The sequence below is a fragment of the Globicephala melas genome, chromosome 17 (assembly GCF_963455315.2).
Source record: "Globicephala melas chromosome 17, mGloMel1.2, whole genome shotgun sequence".
Classification (NCBI taxonomy): Eukaryota; Metazoa; Chordata; class Mammalia; order Artiodactyla; family Delphinidae; genus Globicephala; species Globicephala melas.
Window position 1 is genome coordinate 55,274,221 of NC_083330.1, and position 23,678 is coordinate 55,297,898.

The 23,678-nt window shown below is 34.1% G+C and overlaps 1 protein-coding gene across 2 annotated transcripts in view; it reads right to left on the minus strand.

Moving 5' to 3' along the window:
- Nucleotides 1–23,678, minus strand: part of CSMD3 (CUB and Sushi multiple domains 3) — a 1,079,985-nt gene that overhangs the window by 548,468 nt on the left and 507,839 nt on the right. For both annotated transcript variants that reach the window (XM_030875636.2, XM_030875634.2), the window contains one exon: nucleotides 22,549–22,652. In XM_030875636.2, the coding sequence (XP_030731496.1) occupies nucleotides 22,549–22,652 (104 nt within the window). The remainder of the gene's footprint in view (nucleotides 1–22,548; nucleotides 22,653–23,678) is intronic.

Consider the following 23,678-nt stretch of genomic DNA (forward strand, 5'->3'; position numbering starts at 1 on the left):
CAACATGGATGGACCTAGAGATTATCATACTAAGTGAAGTAAGTCAGACAAAGGCAAATTTCTTATGATATCACATATATGTGGAATAAAATGAATGAATTTATTTACAAGAGAGAAATAGAAAAAAAAACTATGGTTACCAAAGGGGAAAGGGGGTGGGGAGGGATAAATTAGGAGTTTTGATTAAAATGTACACACTACTGTATATGAAATAGGTAACCAACAAGGACCTACTATCTAGCACAGGGAACTATATACTCAACATCTTATAATAACCTATAATGGAAAATAATATAAAAAAGAATATATATATACATATATATGCTTAAAAAGTGGATGTTTATTAATCATGTAGATTTAACTGATTTTTATAATAATACAATTATTGATTTGGACTCAGGCAAAAAATGGTCCACAGTCTGGGTTTGTCCTCAAGACTTACAACACTTAGAGTCATGTATACTAAACACTGTAAGTTCAGTATGTGCCTTCAATAGGTGCCTCATAATAATACTAAATCATGGTTCTGGGTATTTTTGTGTTTCCTGTCTAGAAAAAATTATTTTGAAAGATGAATAATTACTGAAGGGCCCAGATCATCTCATAAATATAATGTTACTTATGTGATTGATGAGAACTAGGAGAAATTTACTGGGCCTGTGAAGGAAAACACTTAGCTAAAAATTTAGATTCAGGCTCCAGAATGAAGCTACTCCACAAAACTGAATCAGGTAATATTTCATATGAAACTACAAAATAATACTCATATTGTTAATCATTTGAAAGTGTAAGCAATATACACATCACAACAGTTTGTAAAATTAATGTATGATGAAAGAAAAATTTTGACCATTGCTAATCAAAAATGTGCTTTAACCATTCACCACTGGTACAATAAACGTAAAGGCTAATATTGCACTGAATTTTTAAATTCATCTTATTGTAACCCTGACAATTGCTTTGCTTTGTATTTTACTGTGGACTTGCTGTATATTTAGATGAGTGCAAATTGCCAAGATAAAGCAGAAACAGCAATAGAGATAAATAGAAAATTGTAGCTTTATTATAAAATAGTCACAAAAAGAAAAATTATAAGTGCAAACGCAAATCTAAAAAAAATCCAAAATTTCCCTAATAACAAAAGGGAAAAATAACTCTCCTCCCCTCCCACCTCTCTTTAGCATTTCTTTTAGAAAACTTGCAATTACAAATGATTGCTTTCTCTTTTTCTTTCAGATGTATGTAAATGTTTTAAAAGCTAAATAAACCTCTTACCAGTTTTGCACCCCAAGAATGTCTCACTTGGAGGCCATTGGAGTCATCTCTTTGAAATGTGAACATGAAGATGGATGGTGCCCTGTCACCTGTTTCTGTGAGAGTTAAAGCTTAGGTGCTTGGCTTCAGGATGTAACTTCCTTCTTGTCATAAAGAAGACAAGGATAGTGCATTCAGGTTACTATTTAAAAAAAAAAAAAAGATAGGAGAGACCAGGTGGTTTATAAACAACATAATGCACTATCCTTTTTCTTTTGATAAGGACAATTAACATGTGAAATGATTATATCTACTTGTCTATATAAATGGGTTAGTTTTTTTTTCTCCTTTTGCAGTCTCTTTAGCAGATTGCCTATCATGTGCATCATGGTCTGATTTAATCCATTTTCAATAGTAAAACTAATTCATTCTTTTCTTTACTTTCTGGGAAGGACTCACTGGGTTGGTAAGTGACTTTATATCGATATTTGTATTTTCTCAACAATGGTATGTCACTTAAAACTCTGCTCTTTGCATCCAGCGTCAATGGCTAATTAATCTCGATATCCTTTCAAAGACCTTGGTTTAGACTAAAACTGCTTAAGACAACTTTTTATTCAACCCCCATCCCTGACAATAAGGGGTGCTTCTGGGTCACAGAGGAGGAAGTCTTATACCATTCTCAAGAAAAACTCCGAAAAGAGTCTTCAAATAGTTTTAACATGTTTTTAATACATTTTTTGAACCAGTTATCAGTAAACTTAAATTAAAAACTTCTTTAATATGTGTTTATTTACAAGCTGTGTAACCTCAGCATTCATAGTGCATTCTAAGCTTCTTAGTTAGTCCCTTCATGCTAAAATAAAAGATTAAAAGCCCTAAATAAATGCACTCAGAAATATTCCTCAAGCTCTCAAGTACAATATAAAATAAAAGAGAAGATCTATTAAATTTCAAATATGCTCAATGCCTGATTTTCCTTATAATCACTCTAAGCATTATGGGTGTATCCATTAGAAATAACAACTATAGTCCTACATTGGAACATATTTTTTGTATTGTACAAGTATGTAACTTTTGCCTTTTATATAAATGCATTTAATATTCTTTCTTCTAATACAGAGCTATCAAGGATGATGTATACCTTCATTTCTGGATACATGAAATTAACTAAGGATGATGATGATGGCTGCAAAAATTAGATTAAAAAAACCCCTGAAATATCACCATTAGGGTGACATCAAAAAGTGTTATCACCAAGAGGGTAGACAGCAAAAGGAAGAAGAAAGACAATCCTGCAACCTGCGGAAGGAAAACCACATTCACAGAAAAATAGACAAGATGAAAAGGCAGAGGGCTATGTGCCAGATGAAGAAGCAAGATAAAACCCCAGAAAAACAACTAAATGAAATGGAGATAGGCAATCTTCCAGAAAGAGAAATCAGAATAATGATAGTGAAGATGATACAGGACCTTGGAGAGAGAATGGAGGCAAAGATCGAGAAGATGCAAGAAATGTTTAACAAAGATATAGAAGCATTAAAGAACAAATAAAGAGAGATGAACAATATAATAAATGAAATGAAAAATACACTAGAAGGAATCAATGGCAGAATAAGTGAGGCAGAAAAACAGATAAGTGACCTAGAAGACAGAATGGTGGAATTCACTGATGGGGAACAGAAAAAAAACAAACGAATGAAAAGAAATGAAGACAGCCTAAGAGACCTCTGGGACAACATTAAATGCAGAAACATTCGCATTATAGGGGTTCCAGGAGGAGAAGAGACAGAGAAAGAACCCAAGAAAATACTTGAAGAGATTAGAGTCAAAAAGTCCCTAACATGGGAAAGGAAATAGCCTCCCAAGTCAAGGAAGTGCAGAGAGTCCCATACAGGATAAACCCAAGGAGAAACACGCTGAAACACATATTAATCAAATTACCAAAAATTAACAGCAAAGAAAAATTATTGAAAGCAGCAAGGGAAAAATGACAAATAACATACAAGGGAAATCCCATAAGGTTAACAGCTGATTTCTCAGCAGAAACTCTACAAGCCAGACCAGAGTGGCATGATATACTTACAGTGATGAAAGGGAAGAACCTACAACCAAGATTACTCTACCTGGCAAGGATCTCATTCAGATTCGATGGAAAAGTCAAAAGCTTTACAGACAAGCAAAAGCTAAGAGAATTCAGCACCACCAAACCAGCTCTACGGCAAATACTAAAGGAACCTAAGTGGGAAAAACAAGAGAAGAAAAGGACCTACAAAAACAAAATGAAAACAATTAAGAAAATGGTAATAGGAACATACATATCGATAATGACCTAAAACGTGAAGAGATTAAATGCTCCAACCAAAAGACACAGGCTTGCTGAATGGTTACAAAAACAAGGCCCATATATATGCTATCTAAAAGAGACCTACTTCAGACCTAGGGACACATTCACACTGAAAGTGAGGGGATGGAAAAAGATATTCCATACAAAGGGAAATCAAAAGAAAGCTGGAGTAGCAATACTCATATCAGGTAAAATAGACCTTAAAATAAAGAATGTTACAAGAGACAAGGAAGGACACTACATGACGATCAAGGGATCAGTCCAATAAGAAGATATAACGATTATAAATATACATGAACCCAACATAGGAGCACCTCAATACATAAGGCAACTGCTAACAGCTATAAAAGAGGAAATCAACAGTAACATAATAATAGTGGGGGACTTTAACACCTCACTTACACCAATGGACAGATCATCCAAAATGAAAATTAATAAGGAAACACAAGGTTTAAATAGACCAGATAGATTTAATTGATATTTATAGGACATTCCATCCAAAAACAGCAGATTATACTTTCTTCTCAAGTGCACACAGAACATTCTCCAGGATAGATAATATCTTGGGTCACAAATCAAGCCTCAGGAAATTAAAGACAATTGAAATCACATCAAGCATCTTTTCTAACCACAACGCTATGAGATTAGAAATCAATTACAGGGAAAAAAACGTAAAAAACACAAACACATGGAGGCTAAACAATATGTTACTAAATAACCAAGAGATAATTGAAGAAGTAAAAGGGGAAATCAAAAAATACCTAGAGAAAAATGACAATGAAAACACGATGATCCAAAACCTATGGGATGCAGCAAAAGCAGTTCTAAGAGGGAAGTTTATGGCTATACAAGCCTACCTCAAAAACAAGAAAAAACCTCAAATAAAAAATCTAACATTACACCTAAAGGAACTAGAGAAAGAAGAACAAACAAAACCCAAAGTTAGCAGAAGGAAAGAAATCATCAAGATCATAGCAGAAGTAAATGAAATTGAAACAAAGAAAACAATACCAAAGATCAATAAAACTAAAAGCTGGTTCTTTGAGAAGATAAACAAAATTGATAAACCATTAGCCACACTGATCAAGAAAAAGAGAGAGAGGACTCAAATCAATAAAATTAAAAATGAAAAAGGAGACATTACAACAGACACCACAGAAATACAAAGCATCCTAAGAGATTACTACAAGCAACTGTATGCCAATAAAATGCACAACCTGGAAGAAATGGACAAATTCTTAGAAAGATATAGCCTTCCAAGACTGAACCAGGAAGAAATAGAAAATATGCACAGACCAATCACAAGTAATGAAACTGAACCTGTGATTAAAAATCTTCCAACACACAAAGTCCAGGACCAGAGAGCTTCACAGGTGAATTCTATCAAACATTTAAAGAAGAGATAACACCCATGCTTCTCAAACTCTTCCAAAAAATTGCAGAGGAAGGAAAACTCCCAAACTCATTCTATGAGGCCACCATCAGCCTGATACCAAAACCAGAAAAAGATATGACAACAAAAGAAAATTACAGACCAATATCACTGATGAATATAGATGCAAAAATCCTCAACAAAATACTAGCAAACAGAATCCAACAACACATTAAAAGGATCATACACCATGATCAAGTGGGATTTATCCCAGGGATGCAAGGATTCTTCAATATATGCAAATCAATCAATGTGATACACCATATTAACAAATTGAAGAAGAAAAACGATATGATCATCTCAATAAATGCAGAAAAAGTTTTTGACAAAATTCAACACTGATTTATGATAAAAACTCCCCAGAAATTAGGCAGAGAGGGAACCTACCTCAACATAATAAAGGCCATATATGACAAACCCAGAGCAAACATCATTCTCAATGGTGAAAAACTGAAAGCATTTCCTCTAAGATCAGGAACAAGACAAGGATGTCAACTCTCACTACTATTATTCAACATAGTTTTGAAGTCCTTGCCACAGCAATCAAAGAAGAAAAAGAAATAAAAGGAATACAAATTGGAGAAGAAGTAAAACTGTCTCTGTTTGCAGATGACATGATACTATACATAGAGAATCCTAAAGATGCCACCAAAAACTACTAGAGCTAATCAATGAATTTGGTAATGTTGCAGGATACAAAATTGATGCACAGAAATCTCTTGCATTCCTATACACTAATGATGAAAAATCTGCAAGAGAAATTAAGGAAACACTCCTATTTACCATTGTAACAAAAAGAATAAAATACCTAGGAATAAACCTACCTAGGGAGACAAAAGACCTGTATGCAGAAAACTATAAGACACTGATGAAAGAAATTAAAGATGATACCAACAGATGGAGATATATACCATGTTCCTGGATCGGAAGAATCAATATTGTAAAAATGACTATACTCCCCAAAGCAATCTACAGATTCAATGCAGTCCCTATCAAATTACCAATGGCATTTTTTTACAGACCTAGAACAAAAAATCTTAAAATTTGTATGGAGACGTAGCCAAAGCAGTCTTGAGGGAAAAAAGTGGAGCTGGGGGAATCAGGCTCCCTGACTTCAGACTATACTACAAAGCTACAGTAATCAACACAATATGGCACTGGCACAAAAACAGAAATATAGATCAATGGAATAGGACAGAACGCCCAGAGAAAAAACCCATTCACCTATGGCAAACTAATCTATGACAAAGGAGGCAAGGATATACAATGGAGAAAAGACAGTCTCTTCAGTAAGTGGTGCTGGGAAAACTGGTCAGCTACATGTAAAAGAATGAAATTTGAACACTCCTTAACACCATACAGAAAAATAAACTCGAAATGGATTGGAGACCTAAATGTAAGACCAGGCACTGTAAAACGCTTAGAGGGAAACATAGGAAGAACATTCTTTCACATAAATCACAGCAAGATATTTTTTGATCTATCTCCTACAGTAATGGAAATAAAAACAAAACTAAACAAATGGGACCTAATGAAACTTAAAAAGCTTCTGCACAGCAAAGGAAACCATAAACAAGACAAAAAGACAACACTCAGAATGGGAGAAAATATTTGCAAATGAATCAACAGACAAAGGATTAATCTCCAAAATATATAAATAGCTCATGCAGCTCAATATTAAAAAAACAAACAACCTAATCCAAAAATGGGCAGAAGACCTAAGTAGACATTTCTCCAAGGAAGACATACAGATGTCCAAGAAGCAAATGAAAAGCTGCTCAGTGTCACTAATTGTTAGAGAAATGCAAATCAAAATTACAATGAGGTATTACCTAACACCAATTAGAATGGGTATCATCAGAAAATCTACAAGCAACAAATGCTGGAGAGGGCGTGGAGAAAATGGAGCCCTCTTGCACTGTTGGTGGGAATGTAAATTGATACAGCCACTATGGAGAACGGTATGGAGGTTCCTTAAAAAACTAAAAATAGAATTACCATATGCCCAACAATCCCACTACTGGGCATATACCCAGAGAAAACCATAATTCAAAAAGACACATGCACCCCAATGTTCATTGCAGCACTATTTACAATAGCCAGGTCATAGAAGCAAACTAAATGCCCATCGACAGACAAATGGATAAAGAAGGTGTGGTACATGTATACAATGGAATATTACTCAGCCATAAAAAGGAATGAAATTGGGTCATTTGTAGAGACGTGGATGAATCTAGAGACTGTCATACACAGTGAAATAAGTCAGAAAGAGAAAAACAAATATCATATATTAACACATATATGTGGAATCTAGAAAATGGTACAGATGAACCGGTTTGCAGAGCAGAAATTGAGACACATAAGTAGAGAACAAACGTATGGACACCAAGGGGGGAACGCGGCGGGGGTTGGGGGTGGCAGTGTGATGAATTGGGAGATTGGGATTGACATGTATACACTGATGTGTATAAAATGGATGACAAATAAGAACCTGCTGTATAAAAAAATAAATTAAATTAAATTAAAAAAAAGTGTTATCACCTCACTCACACCTGTTAGGATGGCTATTCACAAAAAGGTAAGAAGTAACAAATGCTGTTGGGAATGTGGAGAAAAAGGAACCCTTGTACACTGTTGTTCAGAATGTAAACCGTTACAGCCCCTATGAAACAGTATAGAGGTTCCTCAAGAAATTAAAAACAGAAATACCCTAAGATTCAGCAATCCCACTTCCTGCTAGAGATATCCAAATGAAATGAAACCATTATCTCAAAGAGTTATCTATAATCCCGTCTTCACTGCAGCATTATTCACAATAACAGGGCTATGGAAACAACCTAAGCGTCTGTCAGTAGATGAATAGATCAAGAAAATTTATGCGTGCACACACACACATATCGTTCAGCCTTAAAAAGGAAATAAATTCTGTCATTTGCAACAACATGGGTGAAACTGGAGGGCATTAGGATAAGTGACACTAAGTCATATAGAGAAAGACAAATACTGTATGGAATCACATATGTGGAACCTAAAAAAATAAAAAAGAGAGAGAGTATTAATTCATAGAAACAAGAGAGTTGCCAGGTATTGGGGAGTGGGGGAAATAGGCAGAGGTTGGTATAAGTGTACATACTTTCAGTTATAAGATGAATAAGATCTGAAAGTCTAATGTGTAACATGATAACTATAGTTGATAACAGTGAACTCTATAACTGAAATTTGCTAGAAGAAGTAGAACTTAAATGTTCTCACCAGAAAAAAAAAAAAAAGGTAAATATGTGAGGTGATAGATGTGTTAATTAACTTGATGGGGGGGAATCCTTTCACAAAGTATACATATATCCACGTTGTATAATTTAAAATGCTTTACATTTTTATTCATCAATTATACCTCAGTAAGTCTGAAACAAAATTTTAAAAGCAAATAAAATAGAAAAGAAAGTGGATCAAAATACTAGACGAACAACATAGAGTTTTAAAAATAAAAATACATGAAGTACTGTGGAATGATGGGACTACATAAATGTTAATTCAATTAGGTAACTGAGTAGTGAATAATTGTGGTTTTTACTTCATTTATGGTGTTGGACTTCAGAAGTTTTAATTTATTGGTTAATTCTAAAGCATAATGTGTGTGAGAGTCTTTGGAACAGTTATTACAGATGCAAAAAGATGTCTATTTCAACACTTGTTTGTTTTTTTGGTGGGGGGTGTACGCGGGCCTCTCAATGTTGTGGCCTCTCCCGTTGCGGAGCACAGACTCCGGACGCGCAGGCTCAGCGGCCATGGCTCACGGGCCTAGCCGCTCCGCGGCATGTGGGATCTTCCCGGACCGGGGCACGAACCCGTGTCCCCTGCATCGGCAGGCGGACTCTCAACCACTGCGCCACCAGGGAAGCCCCTCAACACTTGTGTTTAGAAGAATTTTAAGGTCAAGACCTCAGCACATACATCTTTGTACTCATCTGTGGATACTTCAGTCAAATATTGGGTTGGCCAAAAAGTTTGTTTGGGTTTTCCATAATTGCTTACAAAAAACACAAAAGAACTTTATGGCCAACCCAATATTTAGCATTCTAACAAAGTGCTGTGCTTTTGTGGGAAGAACGCTAATGTATTTATTTACATACTCTTTCTATATTTTGTCCTAATTTCTTTCCTACAGCCGCTTTCAAAATGCCTACCATATTACAAATATTCCTGATAAAAAGAGAAAAAATACCAACTGAAAGCTTCTTTAGTTTAGACAATTTGATCCAATTGAATCCAATGCCAAAAAAAACCCCACGAAAAACCCCAAACAAAACCATAGTAATTGCTTAAATTGCAGTAAAACCATCAGTGTTTTCACAAAACAAACCAAAGTAAAACAGTAAACTGCCTTCTTGTTTTAGTAAAATCATCCATGTTCTCTCAGTCGAAAATGTAACTATCGTCACAATGAAGAAATGAAGAACCATAAAAATAAACTATCCCTTATATTTAACATTTTTGTTGCTAGTAATCAAATGTCACAGAGATTATTTTATATTGCAGCCTAAAGTAATTCTGAAATTCCAAGAGCATTTATTTATTATTGCCCACTAGCAAGTCATTTGAATGACTATGCATCAAATTTTGTCCACACGATGAGATAATTGCTACTGTCAGTTTGATTGTTTTTCTTGCATGTGGTATTAGTAAGTGCTGTTGAAACTCTGGTGCTAGAGACGAAATGTCCCCCTGCTGCCAAAACTTACATGTTGAAACCTAATCTCCAATGTTAGGGTATTTGAAGGTGAGGACTTTGATAGGTGATTAGGTCATGAAGGCAGAGCGCTCCTCAATGTGATTGTGCCCTTATAAAAGAGGACCCAGAGAGATCCCTGACCCCATCTGCTATATGAGGACACAGTAAAAAGATGGCCACCTATGAACTGGAAAGCTGGTTGTTAGCAGACACCGAATCTGCTGGCACCATGATCTCTGAATTCCAGACTCTAGAACTGCGAGGAATACATTTATGTTGTTTATAAACCACCCAGTCTATCCTTTTTTCTTTTTTTTTTTTTAATAGTAGCCTGAATGCACTGACACCACATAGACCTGCATAGCTCTCTACTGCCTGTGGTATGTCTTTGCCATTGTCTGCAAAGATACCCCATCTGCTGACATGTTTCAGTAGATGTGTCTTGATGTAGAGCAATTTTTCTGCTCCCATTATAATTCATGCCACACCTAACAATGTTAACACAGGCTCTGTGTTAGGTATTTTGGGAAATCCAAGATGAGTAGTAAACAATCTCTGCAATCGAGGAACCTAAAATGATTGTGAGTGTGTATGAGTGTGTGTGTGGGTGTGTGTGTGTGAGTGTAATGGAGGAGGGCAAGGAGGAGTGCAAGGCAGAAATAAGAGCAGTGAGAAGATATCAGATTGGCCAAAAAGTTCCTTTGTTTTTAAGTAAAAATAAAAGACACATTTTTCATTTTCACCAAGAAATTTATTGAAAATGCATTCATCATTTTGTTCCACTACCTTCTGACATTTTTCAGGCAATTTCATAATTCTATATTCCCAAAACATTTTTTTCTTTTTGAGCAAAGAACTGTTCCAGGTGCCTTTTATAGTCTTCCAGGGAATTGAAATTTTTTCCATTAACAGAATTTTGTAAAGACTGAAATATCAATAAATGTAAATCTGAAGGGGCAATGCCTGGTGAATACAGAAAATGAATCAGAACTTCCCAGTCAATCTGTAACAGTTTTTGCCTGGTGATCAAAGAAACATGCACAGTCTTGCATTAACCTGATGGAAGATTATGCGGTTCTGTTAACTAATTCTGGATGCTTTTCGTCAAGTGCTGCTTTCAGTTGGCCTAATTGGGAGCAGTACTTGTTGGAATTAATTGTTTCATTTTCCAGAAGGAGCTCATAATAGAGGACTCCCTTCCAATCTCACCATATACACAACATCACCTTCTTTGGATGAACACCGGCCTTTTGGTGTGGTTGGTGGTGGTTCATTTCACTTGCCCCGTGATCTCTCCCATTCCACATTATTGTACAGTAACCATTTTTCATTGCCCATCACAATTCGTTTCAAAAACGTAACGTTTTCATTACATTTAAGTAAAGAATCAGAGAATCACATGCGGAAATATGGTCAATAAGGTTTTTTTTCTCTTAATTATGTGGAACCCAAATATCAAAGTGATTAACATAACCAAGCTGGTGTAAATGATTTTCAACACTTGAGCTGGATATTTTGAGTATGTCAGCTATTTGGATATTTTGAGTATAGCATCTCCCGTGTGGTATAATGTTGACTGTTCTCAATTAATGTCTCGATTTCATCACCATCATCTTCAACTGGTCTACCCGACCATGGAGCATTGTCCAGCGAGAAATCTCCAGAAAGAAACTTTGCAAACCACTTTTGACACATTCGATCAGTCACAGCTCCTGCTACATACACTGCACAGATCTTTTTTTGCATTTCAGTTGTGTTTTTATCTTTCTTGAAATAATAAAGCATAATATGCCAAAATGTTGCTTTTTTTCTTCCATCTTAAATATTAAAATAGTTATACAAAAATTTTCCAATTTTGATAAGTTTTTTTTAAAAATGCACACTGATATGACAGCTGTGACAATACAATCTAACAAAATGGTTTCGAATGAAGTTAAAGACAACTAAGTGCTACTAGAGCCATCTTAGGGAAAAAAACGAACAAAGGTTTTGGCCAACCCAATATTTTTTTTTTGTTGTTTTTGATAACTTTCATATAGGGGTGAAAGATTATTCTGAATAGTCAATTTTTCTAAGTCCTTTTTATACTGTGGCCATCAATCTCTAACAATATTGCCTTGTTGCTATATTTAGTATATTCCCTTCTTTCATTAGCCCATGGGGTCGGTTGGTATTTAGATTTTCATTATTAACAGGGGACGGTACAAGAGCAAATTTGAGAAGTTGTAAGTCCCTGGTTGTAAGAGCGTTTGCTCAAGGCAAATATCACATATAGCAGTCTTGTACCAAGGTGGCATTTTGAAAGAGTAAACTGTTGAAAAATTTTATAAAATAATATATCTTCAACAAAGTAGCTCTTTAAAACATATGCACCAATGAGCTGAGAGCAATAATAATATATGAACATAAAAAACAGCTACCTTTTCTATAAATCTAGTATGAATATTATTTATTAAATATTAAAATAAAGAAAATATTTATTTAAAATATAGTAACACAAAGTAGAGTTTGCATGTGTGTGTGCGTATTTAAAATAAAAAGAAGAAATATAGATGAATGAAACAGGACAGAAAGCCCAGAGATAAACCCATGCACATATGGTCACCTTATTTTTGATAAAGGAGGCAAGAATATACAATGGAGAAAAGACAGTCTCTTCAATAAGTGGTGCTGGGAAAACTGGACAGCTACATGTAAAAGAAGGAAATTAGAACACTCCCTAACACCATACACAAAAATAAATTCAAAATGGATTAAAGACCTAAATGTAAGGCCAGACACTATAAACTCTTAGAGGAAAACATAGGCAGAACACTATATGACATAAATCACAGCAAGATCCTTTTTGACACACCTCCTAGAGAAATGTGAATAAAACCAAAAATAAAAAAAGGGGACCTAATGAAACTTAAAAGCTTTTGCATACCAAAGGAAACCATAAATAAGATGAAAAGACAACCCTCAAAATGGGAGAAAATATTTGCAAATGAAGGAACTGACAAAGGAATAATCTCCAAAATTTACAAGCAGCTTATGCGGCTCAATACCAAAAAAACAAACAACCCAATCCAAACATGGGCAGAGACCGAAATAGACATTTCTCCAAAGAAGATATACAGATTGCCAACAAATACATGAAAGAATGCTCAACATCACTAATTATTAGAGAAATGAAAATCAAAACTACAATGAGGTATCACCTCACACCAGTCAGAATGGCCATCGTCAAAAAAATCTACAAACCATACATGCTGGAGAGGATGTGGAGAAAAGGGAACCCTCTTGCACTGTTGGTGGGAATGTAAATTGATACAGCCACTATGGAGAACTGTATAGAGGTTCCTCAAAAAAACTATGAATAGAACTACCATACGACCCAGCAATCCCACTATTGGTCATATACCCTGACAAAACCATAATTCAAAGAGTCATGTACCACAATGTTCACTGCATCTCTATTTACAATAGCCAGGACATGGAAGCAACCTAAGTGTCCATCAACAGATGAATGGATAAAGAAGATGTGTCATATATATACAGTGGAATATTATTCAGCCATTAAAAAGAAATGAAATTGAATTATTTGTAGTGAGGTGGATAGACCTAGAGCCTGTCACACAGAGTGAAGTTAGAAAGAGAAAAACAAATACTGTATGCTAACACATATATATGGAATCTAAAAAAAAAAAAAATGTGCTGAAGAACCTAGGGGCAGGACAGGAATAAAGATGCAGACATAGAGAATGGACTTGAGGACACGGGGAGGGGGAAGGGTAAGCTGGGACGAAGTCAGAGAGTGGCATGGATTTATATATACTACAAATGTAAAATAGATAGCTAGTGGGAAGCAGCCTCATCGCACAGGGAGATCAGCTTGCACAGCACAGGGAGATCAGCTCAGTGTTTTGTAACCACCTAGAGGGGTGGGATAGGGAGGGTGGGAGGGAGATGCAAGAGGAAGGAGATATGGGGATATATGTATATGTATAGCTGATACACTTCATTATAAAGCAGAAACTAACACACAATTGTAAAGCAATTATATGCCAATAAAGGTGTTAAAAAATAAATAATTAAAATAAAATAAAAAGAAGAGTTCCCAGGGAACAGTGTTGTTAGCCCATACTAACATATATCTGAGAATGAGATTTTACATTATAAAATTTTTCAGGACAAATCAGAATTTGATAGTCATAGGATAGAACCATGTTTGGATATCTAAGACAACATTTTTTTTCACCTTCTGTAACACGTTTGTTCAAATACAATGTTATCCAATATCAATGTATACTCATAAAATTTCCAGGAGCATCTTGGAAAAGAAGAGTTTTCTTTCTATTTTTTATTTTACAACGGTTCACTTAATTATTCTTTATAGTGTTACTGTGACTCCCTTAATGGAACAGCAAAGTGTGTGAGAGAAAATGTAGGAAAAGGAAAGAGAATCACATTTCTCATAGAATGCATTTTTAACTATTTCAGTTTGATGCCATACAGATGAGAAGGGTGGACAAGTAATCAACAACTCCTCCCTTCTTTATGCAACGAAATGAGGGTTGGAAGTGTATTCAATGCCTGTAATTGTACTATCATCACTGTTAGTTCTCTCAAATTTATTACATCCATTTTTACCATCAGGCGAATTTATATATAAGTGTGAAAATAGCACATGTAAAACAATCTGTGAGAAAAAACTTCTTTTAACAGTCTTTTAAAGATATTAACATGATTGTTCAAATCCATTATCTGAATTATTATCAACTGGTCAAGTTTATATTCTGATCTCTATTGACACTTGTCACTATACCACCATGAAGCTGCCATGAATGAAAAATCCTACCTCAAACTGGAGGAAAAAAAAAAATGCCCTTCAAGTAAGTCCAGTGGAGAGAAAATTAACGAGCATGAGAGTGAGAAAGAAAAGGCCACAAATAAGCAATACAGTACGAGACAGCAAATGGCTGAAGCAATAAATCTTTGAATTGTGAATTTAAGTTTGCAGCTTAAATTCACATAATTTTAGGAATTTTCATCTGATAAAATTATATGGAGTACTTAGTACTGCACACGATGTCCAATTACAGTGTATTCTCTGTTACTTAATAAATTTATTGCTTATAACTGTGTCATGAGTATTTCTTCAGAACCAAAATTTCAAGGTAAAGAGATATGGCACACTGAGATTATTTATAAGTTACTGAATTGCAAAACTGACATACTTTGTACTTAAGGGGAAGAAATTATAAGAATTATTTTTTAAAGCTTTTCATAATTCATTTTTGGAGGACTATTTTAGCTGTTGAACATGTTATGACCATATGGATACATTTTTTTATTGAAGAGAATATGACAATTGATTTTAACTTTTAGAATCTAAATATTGAAGGAAAATTGGAAGCGAAAACACCCTTTACTTCCAATGCTTAATTCAATCCTATGACCTAAATAGAATAGGCTGGGATGTTCCTTATCTGGTTAAATATTTTAAAAAATGAGGTATCCTGTGTTTATTAAACTAATCAGAACTTATAAACTTAAATATATAGGCTGAATTCATCCTCCTTTAAAATACTTTCAAATATGAGATTACACGGCTCTCTGTTAAATGAACATATTTTCTGTGTTTTACTATGTTTCTGACTTTCGGCTATTTAATATTTTAAAATAAATTTATTGAAAAGATAGTTTTAGTGCCGAAAGTTAGTCTCTGGAACATGGATCACACTTAAGAGAAAAGCAAAAAGGAACATGTAGATGAGTAAACAGTTTGCCAAATAAAATGCCTAAATGGAGACTAATTTTACCCATTAGAAGAACGTTATTTAAAATAAATTCCAACTGTTTTTTTGGGTTTTTTTTTTTTATACGTTCTTGACCATTAACCATGCCATATGCAATACTGTTTTTAAACTTGGGCAAGAGAGGTCCCTTCCCTGATCCCTTCGTCTGACCATTCTGTAGCCCACCTCTTGCCCAGGGATGTGCCTGCTCACTTCACCTATGAGATCCTAGACTAATTTCCAGCCCACAATGTGGTAAGAACTGAAATTGGGAGTAAATCTTTCAAACTTCTAGAGTAACTTGAAAGAGTAATTCTGTCTGGTGAATTTCATAATAAAAAAACTTGGAATGTATTTATATGTGCTTTTATTTCATTTTCCTAGAAATTTTTTTTTCACTTTGTATAAGTATCATTTCAAGACGAATTAAAAATAAAAACAAATCTTCTATTTTATAGTTTGTTTAAAAACTACTGTTCCACAACTCATTGGTACCTGGTACCCTGGAATTTCCTGCTACCTGAACCTTCATAGGCCTCTTTTCCAGGTCCACATTCTCAGGGTCAGAACACATGACCCATATGTGCACTCTTAGACCCAGTGGGCAGTGTTTGCAGGGAGGTGTGGCAGCTTGAATGTGTAGGCTGGGAAGTCTACATGTAACGTGAAGGATGGAGCTGAGTTTGGGAATAGAGGGTGGCCAGGTGCAGGCTGGGGCTGGGACCACTTTCCTACACCTTCATGTCCCAACAAGAAAATCACACAAGTCCCAGAATTCTAAATTTAAACTTGTCCTTCTAGGTTGTTATGAAAGTGTATTTGTCAAGGTAGGAGGATGGAACATTGTATTTAACAATATGTAGCTTAATTTATAACTTTTAATATTTAGACATTTGATATGTGAGATTCTGTCTGTATTCTTACTCTGAGCCTTGCAAATGTCCAGATGAGTGGGCCTGCTGTTGAGAAAGCTAAACTTATTAAAAAATATGTCTCAGGTACACTCAAATTTATATCAGCTTCTTTGGTAGATACAAATCCAGTGGGTTCTCTTATCACAGACTCTTAGAGTTCAGAGGAAACTTTGACCTAACTTCAAGTTTGTAAAATCTCTGTTAGCTAGTCAGACAGCTTTTATTCGAACACCTCTAGGAGGTAGGTGCTACCTAGTTCTGTTGTAGTCACACTTACTCAAGGAAAAGAAAGTTATATTTTCAGAAATGTGTAATTGTGTTCTGAGGAAGAAAAGCAGGTTTAAGAAACACATTTCTGGTTACAGACAGACAAATATAAAAAAAATCACAGATTTTTCAAAATTAATACAACTTCTCAGAGTGAAGGAATTATAACAAGTAATGAAATAGAACTACTGTGTAAACTAGGGACAATATGATAACAGGAATGCGAGAAAAGGAAAATGTAATGTTTTTTTCTTCATTTATTCTACCAGCAGCAGAAGCTTAGTCTGTAAAATACAGCTATTTCCACTTGACTATTCATTCAGGTCATAAGACCTCTTTTCATTAACGTATTTGCTCTTTATCTGGTCTTATGTTGCCTACCTAACTTTGGGATCATCCTCAAAAAAAAAAAAATCAATTGTGAACCTATTTCTTTCATTTAATTATCCAATACTTCTCATGTCATCTGCTACTTGATCCAATTCATACAACACAGGATTATAAAAATCACTTAAAAAATTTATTCACCCTGTCTCCCAAAATAAAAGGAAATAGAGACATTATCTGCACTTGATAAGAATTTTGAAAAGCACAGAAAATACACTAATAAAAATTTTACTAGATCTTTTTGAAGCAACTGAGGTCAAAATTCTTAAAAGAAGGTGTGCAGAAACTGAAGGACTGTGGCATGTTTACAAAGAGGTTCTTGTGATTAGCGAAGAGTTCATTTTTAAGAAAGTGTATGGCTATATTTAAAATATAAAGGGGTTTTCCTCTTAGTACTTAAAATTATATAGTAAATATCATTGCCTTAATTCTTCTTACTTTGAGTTTTGCAAAAACATAATATATATGATTATGATGTCTGCATATAAAATGTGTGTGTGTGTGTGTTTGGGTGTGTGTGTGTGTGCATGTGTGTGTGTGTGTGCGCGCGCGCGCACTCATGCGCTCATCTCATAGTCTTCTGGTTATTTAAACATAATGTATTATCTTTCTTACTCTCTCTTAGCCCTCCCACACTCTCACTAAGGGACCAATTTAGATCCAATGATTGAACAGTCTAAAAAGTAATGGTCACAGAATAAAGCTTTAATTTTTATTTCCACTGGAGGTGAAGTACTCAATGTGAACTTTGAATATGATAGTATAGGGAAATCCATTTGGAAACTTGGTATTCTTTTGAAAATAATAATTAATAACCATTCTGTGTTATTAATACAATAATTTATTCTATGAAGAAAATATCAACAGGTATATCAGAATTCATTATTGTCTACATAATTTTTTAACATTAGAATAGATTAAATTATATGGTTCAAACATAATATTATTTTTTTCTTTTAGCATGTGGGACTGTACAGATTACTGTTTAATCCCAATAAATGTACTCTTTTATGCTTACCATTTCTAATGGTTGGGTATTTAAGATAATAATTTTGATATTTTCCTTCTGTGTCTTATTAGATTACTGTAAATTTGTATGTCTATAACCTTTCTGCTTGTAGTTTTGTGATATTAATTATCTCATAGATTCTTTAAGGCAGTGGCTAAAGGAGTATACAGCATCCCTGATCTGGGATATTAGTTGTACAAGATGACATCTATTATTTCATTAGATTCTGAAATGCTAAGTTTTATTTAGTGGTAGATATAGTAAAAAAGATGTTTAAGAAATATTCTTCAGTCAACTGACTAGCTATCCTGCCTTTCCCTGTCCATGCTTTGAAGAATCTAAACCTGAAATCTAGTCCTCTATCTTAAGCAGAAAAAAGGAAAATATGTTCCATCACATACATGTTTTACAGTCTCATTTTTGAAGTACATATAATGTGATCTATCAAATAAACATGTAGAAAGATAGGTCTCAGAATGTGTGAGGATAACTTACAAAATTTGCTATATTATCATTAATGCCCAAGAAACTTCAACTTTTCTAAAGTGTCAGATAAAGGAACAAATATATGTATTATTTGGGAAATAATAAATAATAAATTTAAGGAATAAACCAAATTTTGTGTTGTATCATGTGTCACATGCCTATAGGCCCAGGCAGGCAATGCAAGGGTTCTTAGATGCTCAAGTGAAAAACGAGACAAGGTTGAAGGGCCATGAGAACCTATGGGCTCTCTAAAGAGGGCAGAAGAGAGTTCCAGCAAATTTTGCCATGTGATAATCCAGTCCTAGTGTTGCCAGTCTGTCGAAAGAAACAATAAATTCAGATTTTTTATATGTAATTTTCAATTATTTAAAACACTGTATAGTTGACCCTTGAAGAACATGGGTTTGAACTGCACAGGTCCACTTATACATGGATTTTTTTTTCCAGTAAATACTACAGTACTACACAATCCATGGTTGGTTGAACCCATGTATGTGGAACTATGGATATGGAGGGCTGACTATGGGATTTGGGCATGTGCAGATTGTGATATATGTGATAGTTCCTGGAAACAATACCCCGTGGATACCAAGGGATGACTGCACTTCCCAAACAACAACCGAAAAACACACTTACTGATCATATTAGTTCTGTGGCTGTCAATTTCTAATACAATATTACAGTATAATGAAATCCAAACTACCAGGTACAAAACCACAAAGAAATCTAGGAGGAACTATATATAATTTCTGAAAGATATTAGTCTAGCGTGGTGAAATGTCTACCAGGTACATCATCCTGATAAAAATGCTGAGTATTTTTAGGGGGTTGGAGTTACAAATAATTTGAACAACATAAACAAATATACAGAACATGTAAAGCAATGGCTCTTTGTCCATCATTATCTTAGGAAGCACAAAGTGGAATTGTAGTAGGCTCAGAGATAAACAACAAAATTGTGGTTGATCAATGATATCCATGTAGTAGGTGGAGGAGAGAAGTTGAAGTTGAGGTCAAGAATGCATAAAGATAAGTAAGAAGAGAAGGGATTTTTTTTTTCCTGAAAAGATAACAACTAAGATGGAATAGTATTGGGTCTACAATGTACACATAAGGTAAATCTTTGGTGTTATTACAGGATTCTGCAATAACAGTACTATGAGAACTTCTTGTAAAATTAAAAAGAAAAGGAAAGGAAAGAGGAGGAGAGGTTTGGAGGCCAGCAGGGATTACAAGTGCAGCCCCTCAGGACTGTATATATTTGCAAACTTTAAAAGCTTCTGCCTGAGGGTCTGGCATCCAATCAGCCTGAAACTAGGTGATCACTGAATTCCTTTCTTTGGAACACTGACAAGTCTTGGCACATGCTGAACAGCAGGGGCAAATCAGGAATAAATAAGGCAGTATATACAACCAAAAAGATTTAAGAGACAACAAAGATCTAGGGCAGGGTTGAATGAGAAGGATCATCACCTACACAAAGTCACTACTTCAAGACTGATAGAGGTAGCAGTTTTGCCTAATATATAGAAACAGACACAGAGAATTAGGCAAAATGAGGTGACAAAATATGCTCCAAACAAAAGAAAAAACAAAACATCAGAAAAAAAAAACCTTAATGATATGAAGATAAGTAATTTATCCGGTAAAGAATTCAAAATGATGGTCATAAAAGTGCTCACTGAACTCAGGAGAAGAATGGATGAACACAGTGAGAACTTCAACAAAGAGTTAAAAAAATATAAGAAAGAATCAATCACAGCTAAAGAATGAAATAACATGAGTAACATAAATTAAATGAAAAATACACTAAAGGGAATCAATAGCATATAAGATGATACAGAAGAAGGATTAGCAATCTGGAAGACAAGGTAATGGAAATCACCCAATCAGAACAAAAAGGGGAAAAAATTAAATATGGATAGCTTAAGGACAACATCAAGCACAAGAATATTTGCTTTATAGGGATCCCAGAAGTGGAAGAAAGAGAGAATGGGGAACAAATGTATTTGAAGAAATACTGGCTGAAAACTTCCCTATCCTAGAAAGGAAACAGATATCCAGATCCAGGAAGCACAGAGAGTCCCAAACAAGATGACTCCAAAGAGACCTACAAAGAGACACATTATAGGTAAAATGTCAAAAATTAAAGAGAGAGTACTAAAAGCAGTAAGAGGAAACCAACTAGTTAATATAATGGAAGCAATTTTTTCAGCAGAAACTTTGCAGACCAGAATGGAGCAGCATGATATATTCAAAGTGCTGAAACAAAATAAAACAAACAAACAAACAAAAATTTACAACCAAGAATATTGTATCCAGCAAGGTTATCATTCAGAATTGAAAGTGAGATAAAGAGTTTCCCAGACAAGCAAAATCTAAAGGATTTCACCACCACTAAACTGGCCCTGCAAGAAATGTTAAAGGGACTTCTATAAGTTGAAATGAAATGGCACTAATTAATAAGAAAACACATGAAACTAAAATTCTCACTGGAAAAGGCAAATATATAGTAATGGTAGTGGATCAATCACTTATAAAACCTGTGTGAAGGTTAAATGACAAAAGTTAAAATAAAAAACCTATACAATAATTAGAGAAGACACAAAATAAAAAGATGTAAAACATGATGTAAAAGACATAAAATGTGGAATCAGGGAATAAAAATGTAGTATTTGTAGAATGCATTTGAACTTAAGTGACTATTAACATAAAATAAACTTTTCCATATATAAATAGTTATATATGAACCTTATGGTAACCACAAACCAAAAGCCTATAATAGATACAGAGAAAATAAAGACAAAAAAATCCAAACATGATACTAAAGAAAATCATTAAACAATCATCAAACAAACAAAAAAACCCAAGACCCATCTATATGCTGCTTATAAGAGACTCACTTCAGATCTAAACACACACAGACCAAAATTGAAGGAATGAAAAAAAATGTTTCATGCAAACAAAAATAAAAAGAAAGCTGGGGTAGCAGTACTTACATAAGATAAAATATACTTTAAAATAAAGACTGTAACAAAAGACAAAGAGCATCACATAATGTTAAAGGGATCAATCCAACAAGAGGATATAGCATCTGTAAATATCTATGCACCCAACGTAGGACCACCTAAATATATAAAGCAAACATTAATAGACATAATGGGAGGGGTCCAGAAATCTACATTTTAAAAAGTGCACCAGGTAATTGTGATGCAAAAGACCCCATTTTTGAGAAACACCTCACTGATAAAGCCTGTATTGCAAACCAACAGTTATGAAAGGAATACTGAGAGAAAGCATATCATAACCTTTTGAGGTTCATCACAGAAAAAAAATATATACATGCCCTGGACATTTCTTCTTGCCACTACCAGAGGTAGATTATTGGAATGGATACCCAAGGATTTGGCGGTAAGTTCCTAACATTTCCCTTTTCTCAATTTATGTTCATTCTTTTTGTTCACATTAAGAACCTTTTCAGTATATTAGCTCAACTCTGAGAGCTGTTCATTGCTAACTACTTCACATCAAACCACTGATAAACTCTCAACTACAGATCTTGATGACCAGGTCTTTATTATTGTCTCTGGGATCAATTTCATGATTGTTTTTTCCAGTCTATTCTAAAACTCTGTGAGGGCAAAGGTATTTTCCAAAATAAGGCCAATCAGCCACTCTGCAATTTCACCCTAGGCCTCTTTTGCCAATGAGTTCCTTTCTGGAAATGGATTCTTAAGTAACTGTGTTTGGATCAAGTACCTTAAGCACCACTGAAGAAAGACTAATAAATATACTATTTGCAGGTTGATGATCATAACTAAGGTAGTATGCTTCTTCTGTTGGTGATAGTAGGAAGAATCAATGAAAGAAAAAAAAGTAAAATTTCATACAATTTTATAAAGACCTAATAGGCTAAGTCAAGAAAGAAACATTGAGAACTTACACTTGGAGCACTGTCCTTGGGTCTCCAACTTCGCTCCCGTCACCAATTGTCAAGGTGTCATAGCCAATTTCCAGATCGAATTCTTCAAAATTTATCTGGATAACCTAGCAATAAACAGAAACAAACATCTCAAGTATATTTCATTATATAATAAAAGCAAACAAAAATGCACTGTGGACATACTATATATCTATAGATCTATAATTATCTGTATAAGAATTTCAAACTATGGCAGGAGATCATGTGAGACTATTCCTATCAATCATTATAACATAATTTTTATTTACTCTATTGTATCTTCTGTAATAATTTTTCAGTGAAATGGCATGGCTTCTGTTTATAGGACACTCTTATTTGAGGAATCTGAATGCAAATCTAATTTAAGAAGGCTTTATGAAAATGTGTAGGTACCTGAAGAGTGGTTACATTTGCATATATTTTTATAAGCTAGCACAGAAAAACACAGAGTATACTACTTCTATGAAATAGTAAAGCTTAAAAAATGTTAGAGCTAAATTTGAATCTAGATCACTAAATTTAAAGGCATCAGGTTTATTTTTGTGTATCCTTTGGTAACAGAATCCCTCATATATATTATATTTTGCTGGCAAAACTAGGAGCACAATTCTTTGGGAGACACATTATACCATAACAAAAAATTAATATTAATTCTTACCAAAATATACTCATGCATTCATTTATTGTTTATATATCTATGTAAAAATTCATATTTAGTTAAATTGCAATTCTTAAATTAGAAACCCAATATTAAAGAATAATAAATCAAGAATCCATATAAGAAGAAATTACATAAATATCATCCTATATATAATCATGGCTTGAGCAAAAAATAATTTATAATAAAGTATTATTCAACATGAGTTAAAGAAAATGAATGGCTGAGATTACCAATAGTACTAGAGAATAAATGAAAAAAAGCTTTAAAATTTTTTAAATTATTATTTAAAAACTAATTTTTATAATTGTTACTTTGGTATCATAAAAAGAAATTCTTAAGAAAATGAGGGATTTCATACCCTGACTCTTTTTAGCTTCGTAACAAAAAAACAAATTTTTGATTATGTCTATTTCTTGATTTTTAAATCATTTTTTACTAGCATTAATTAAAG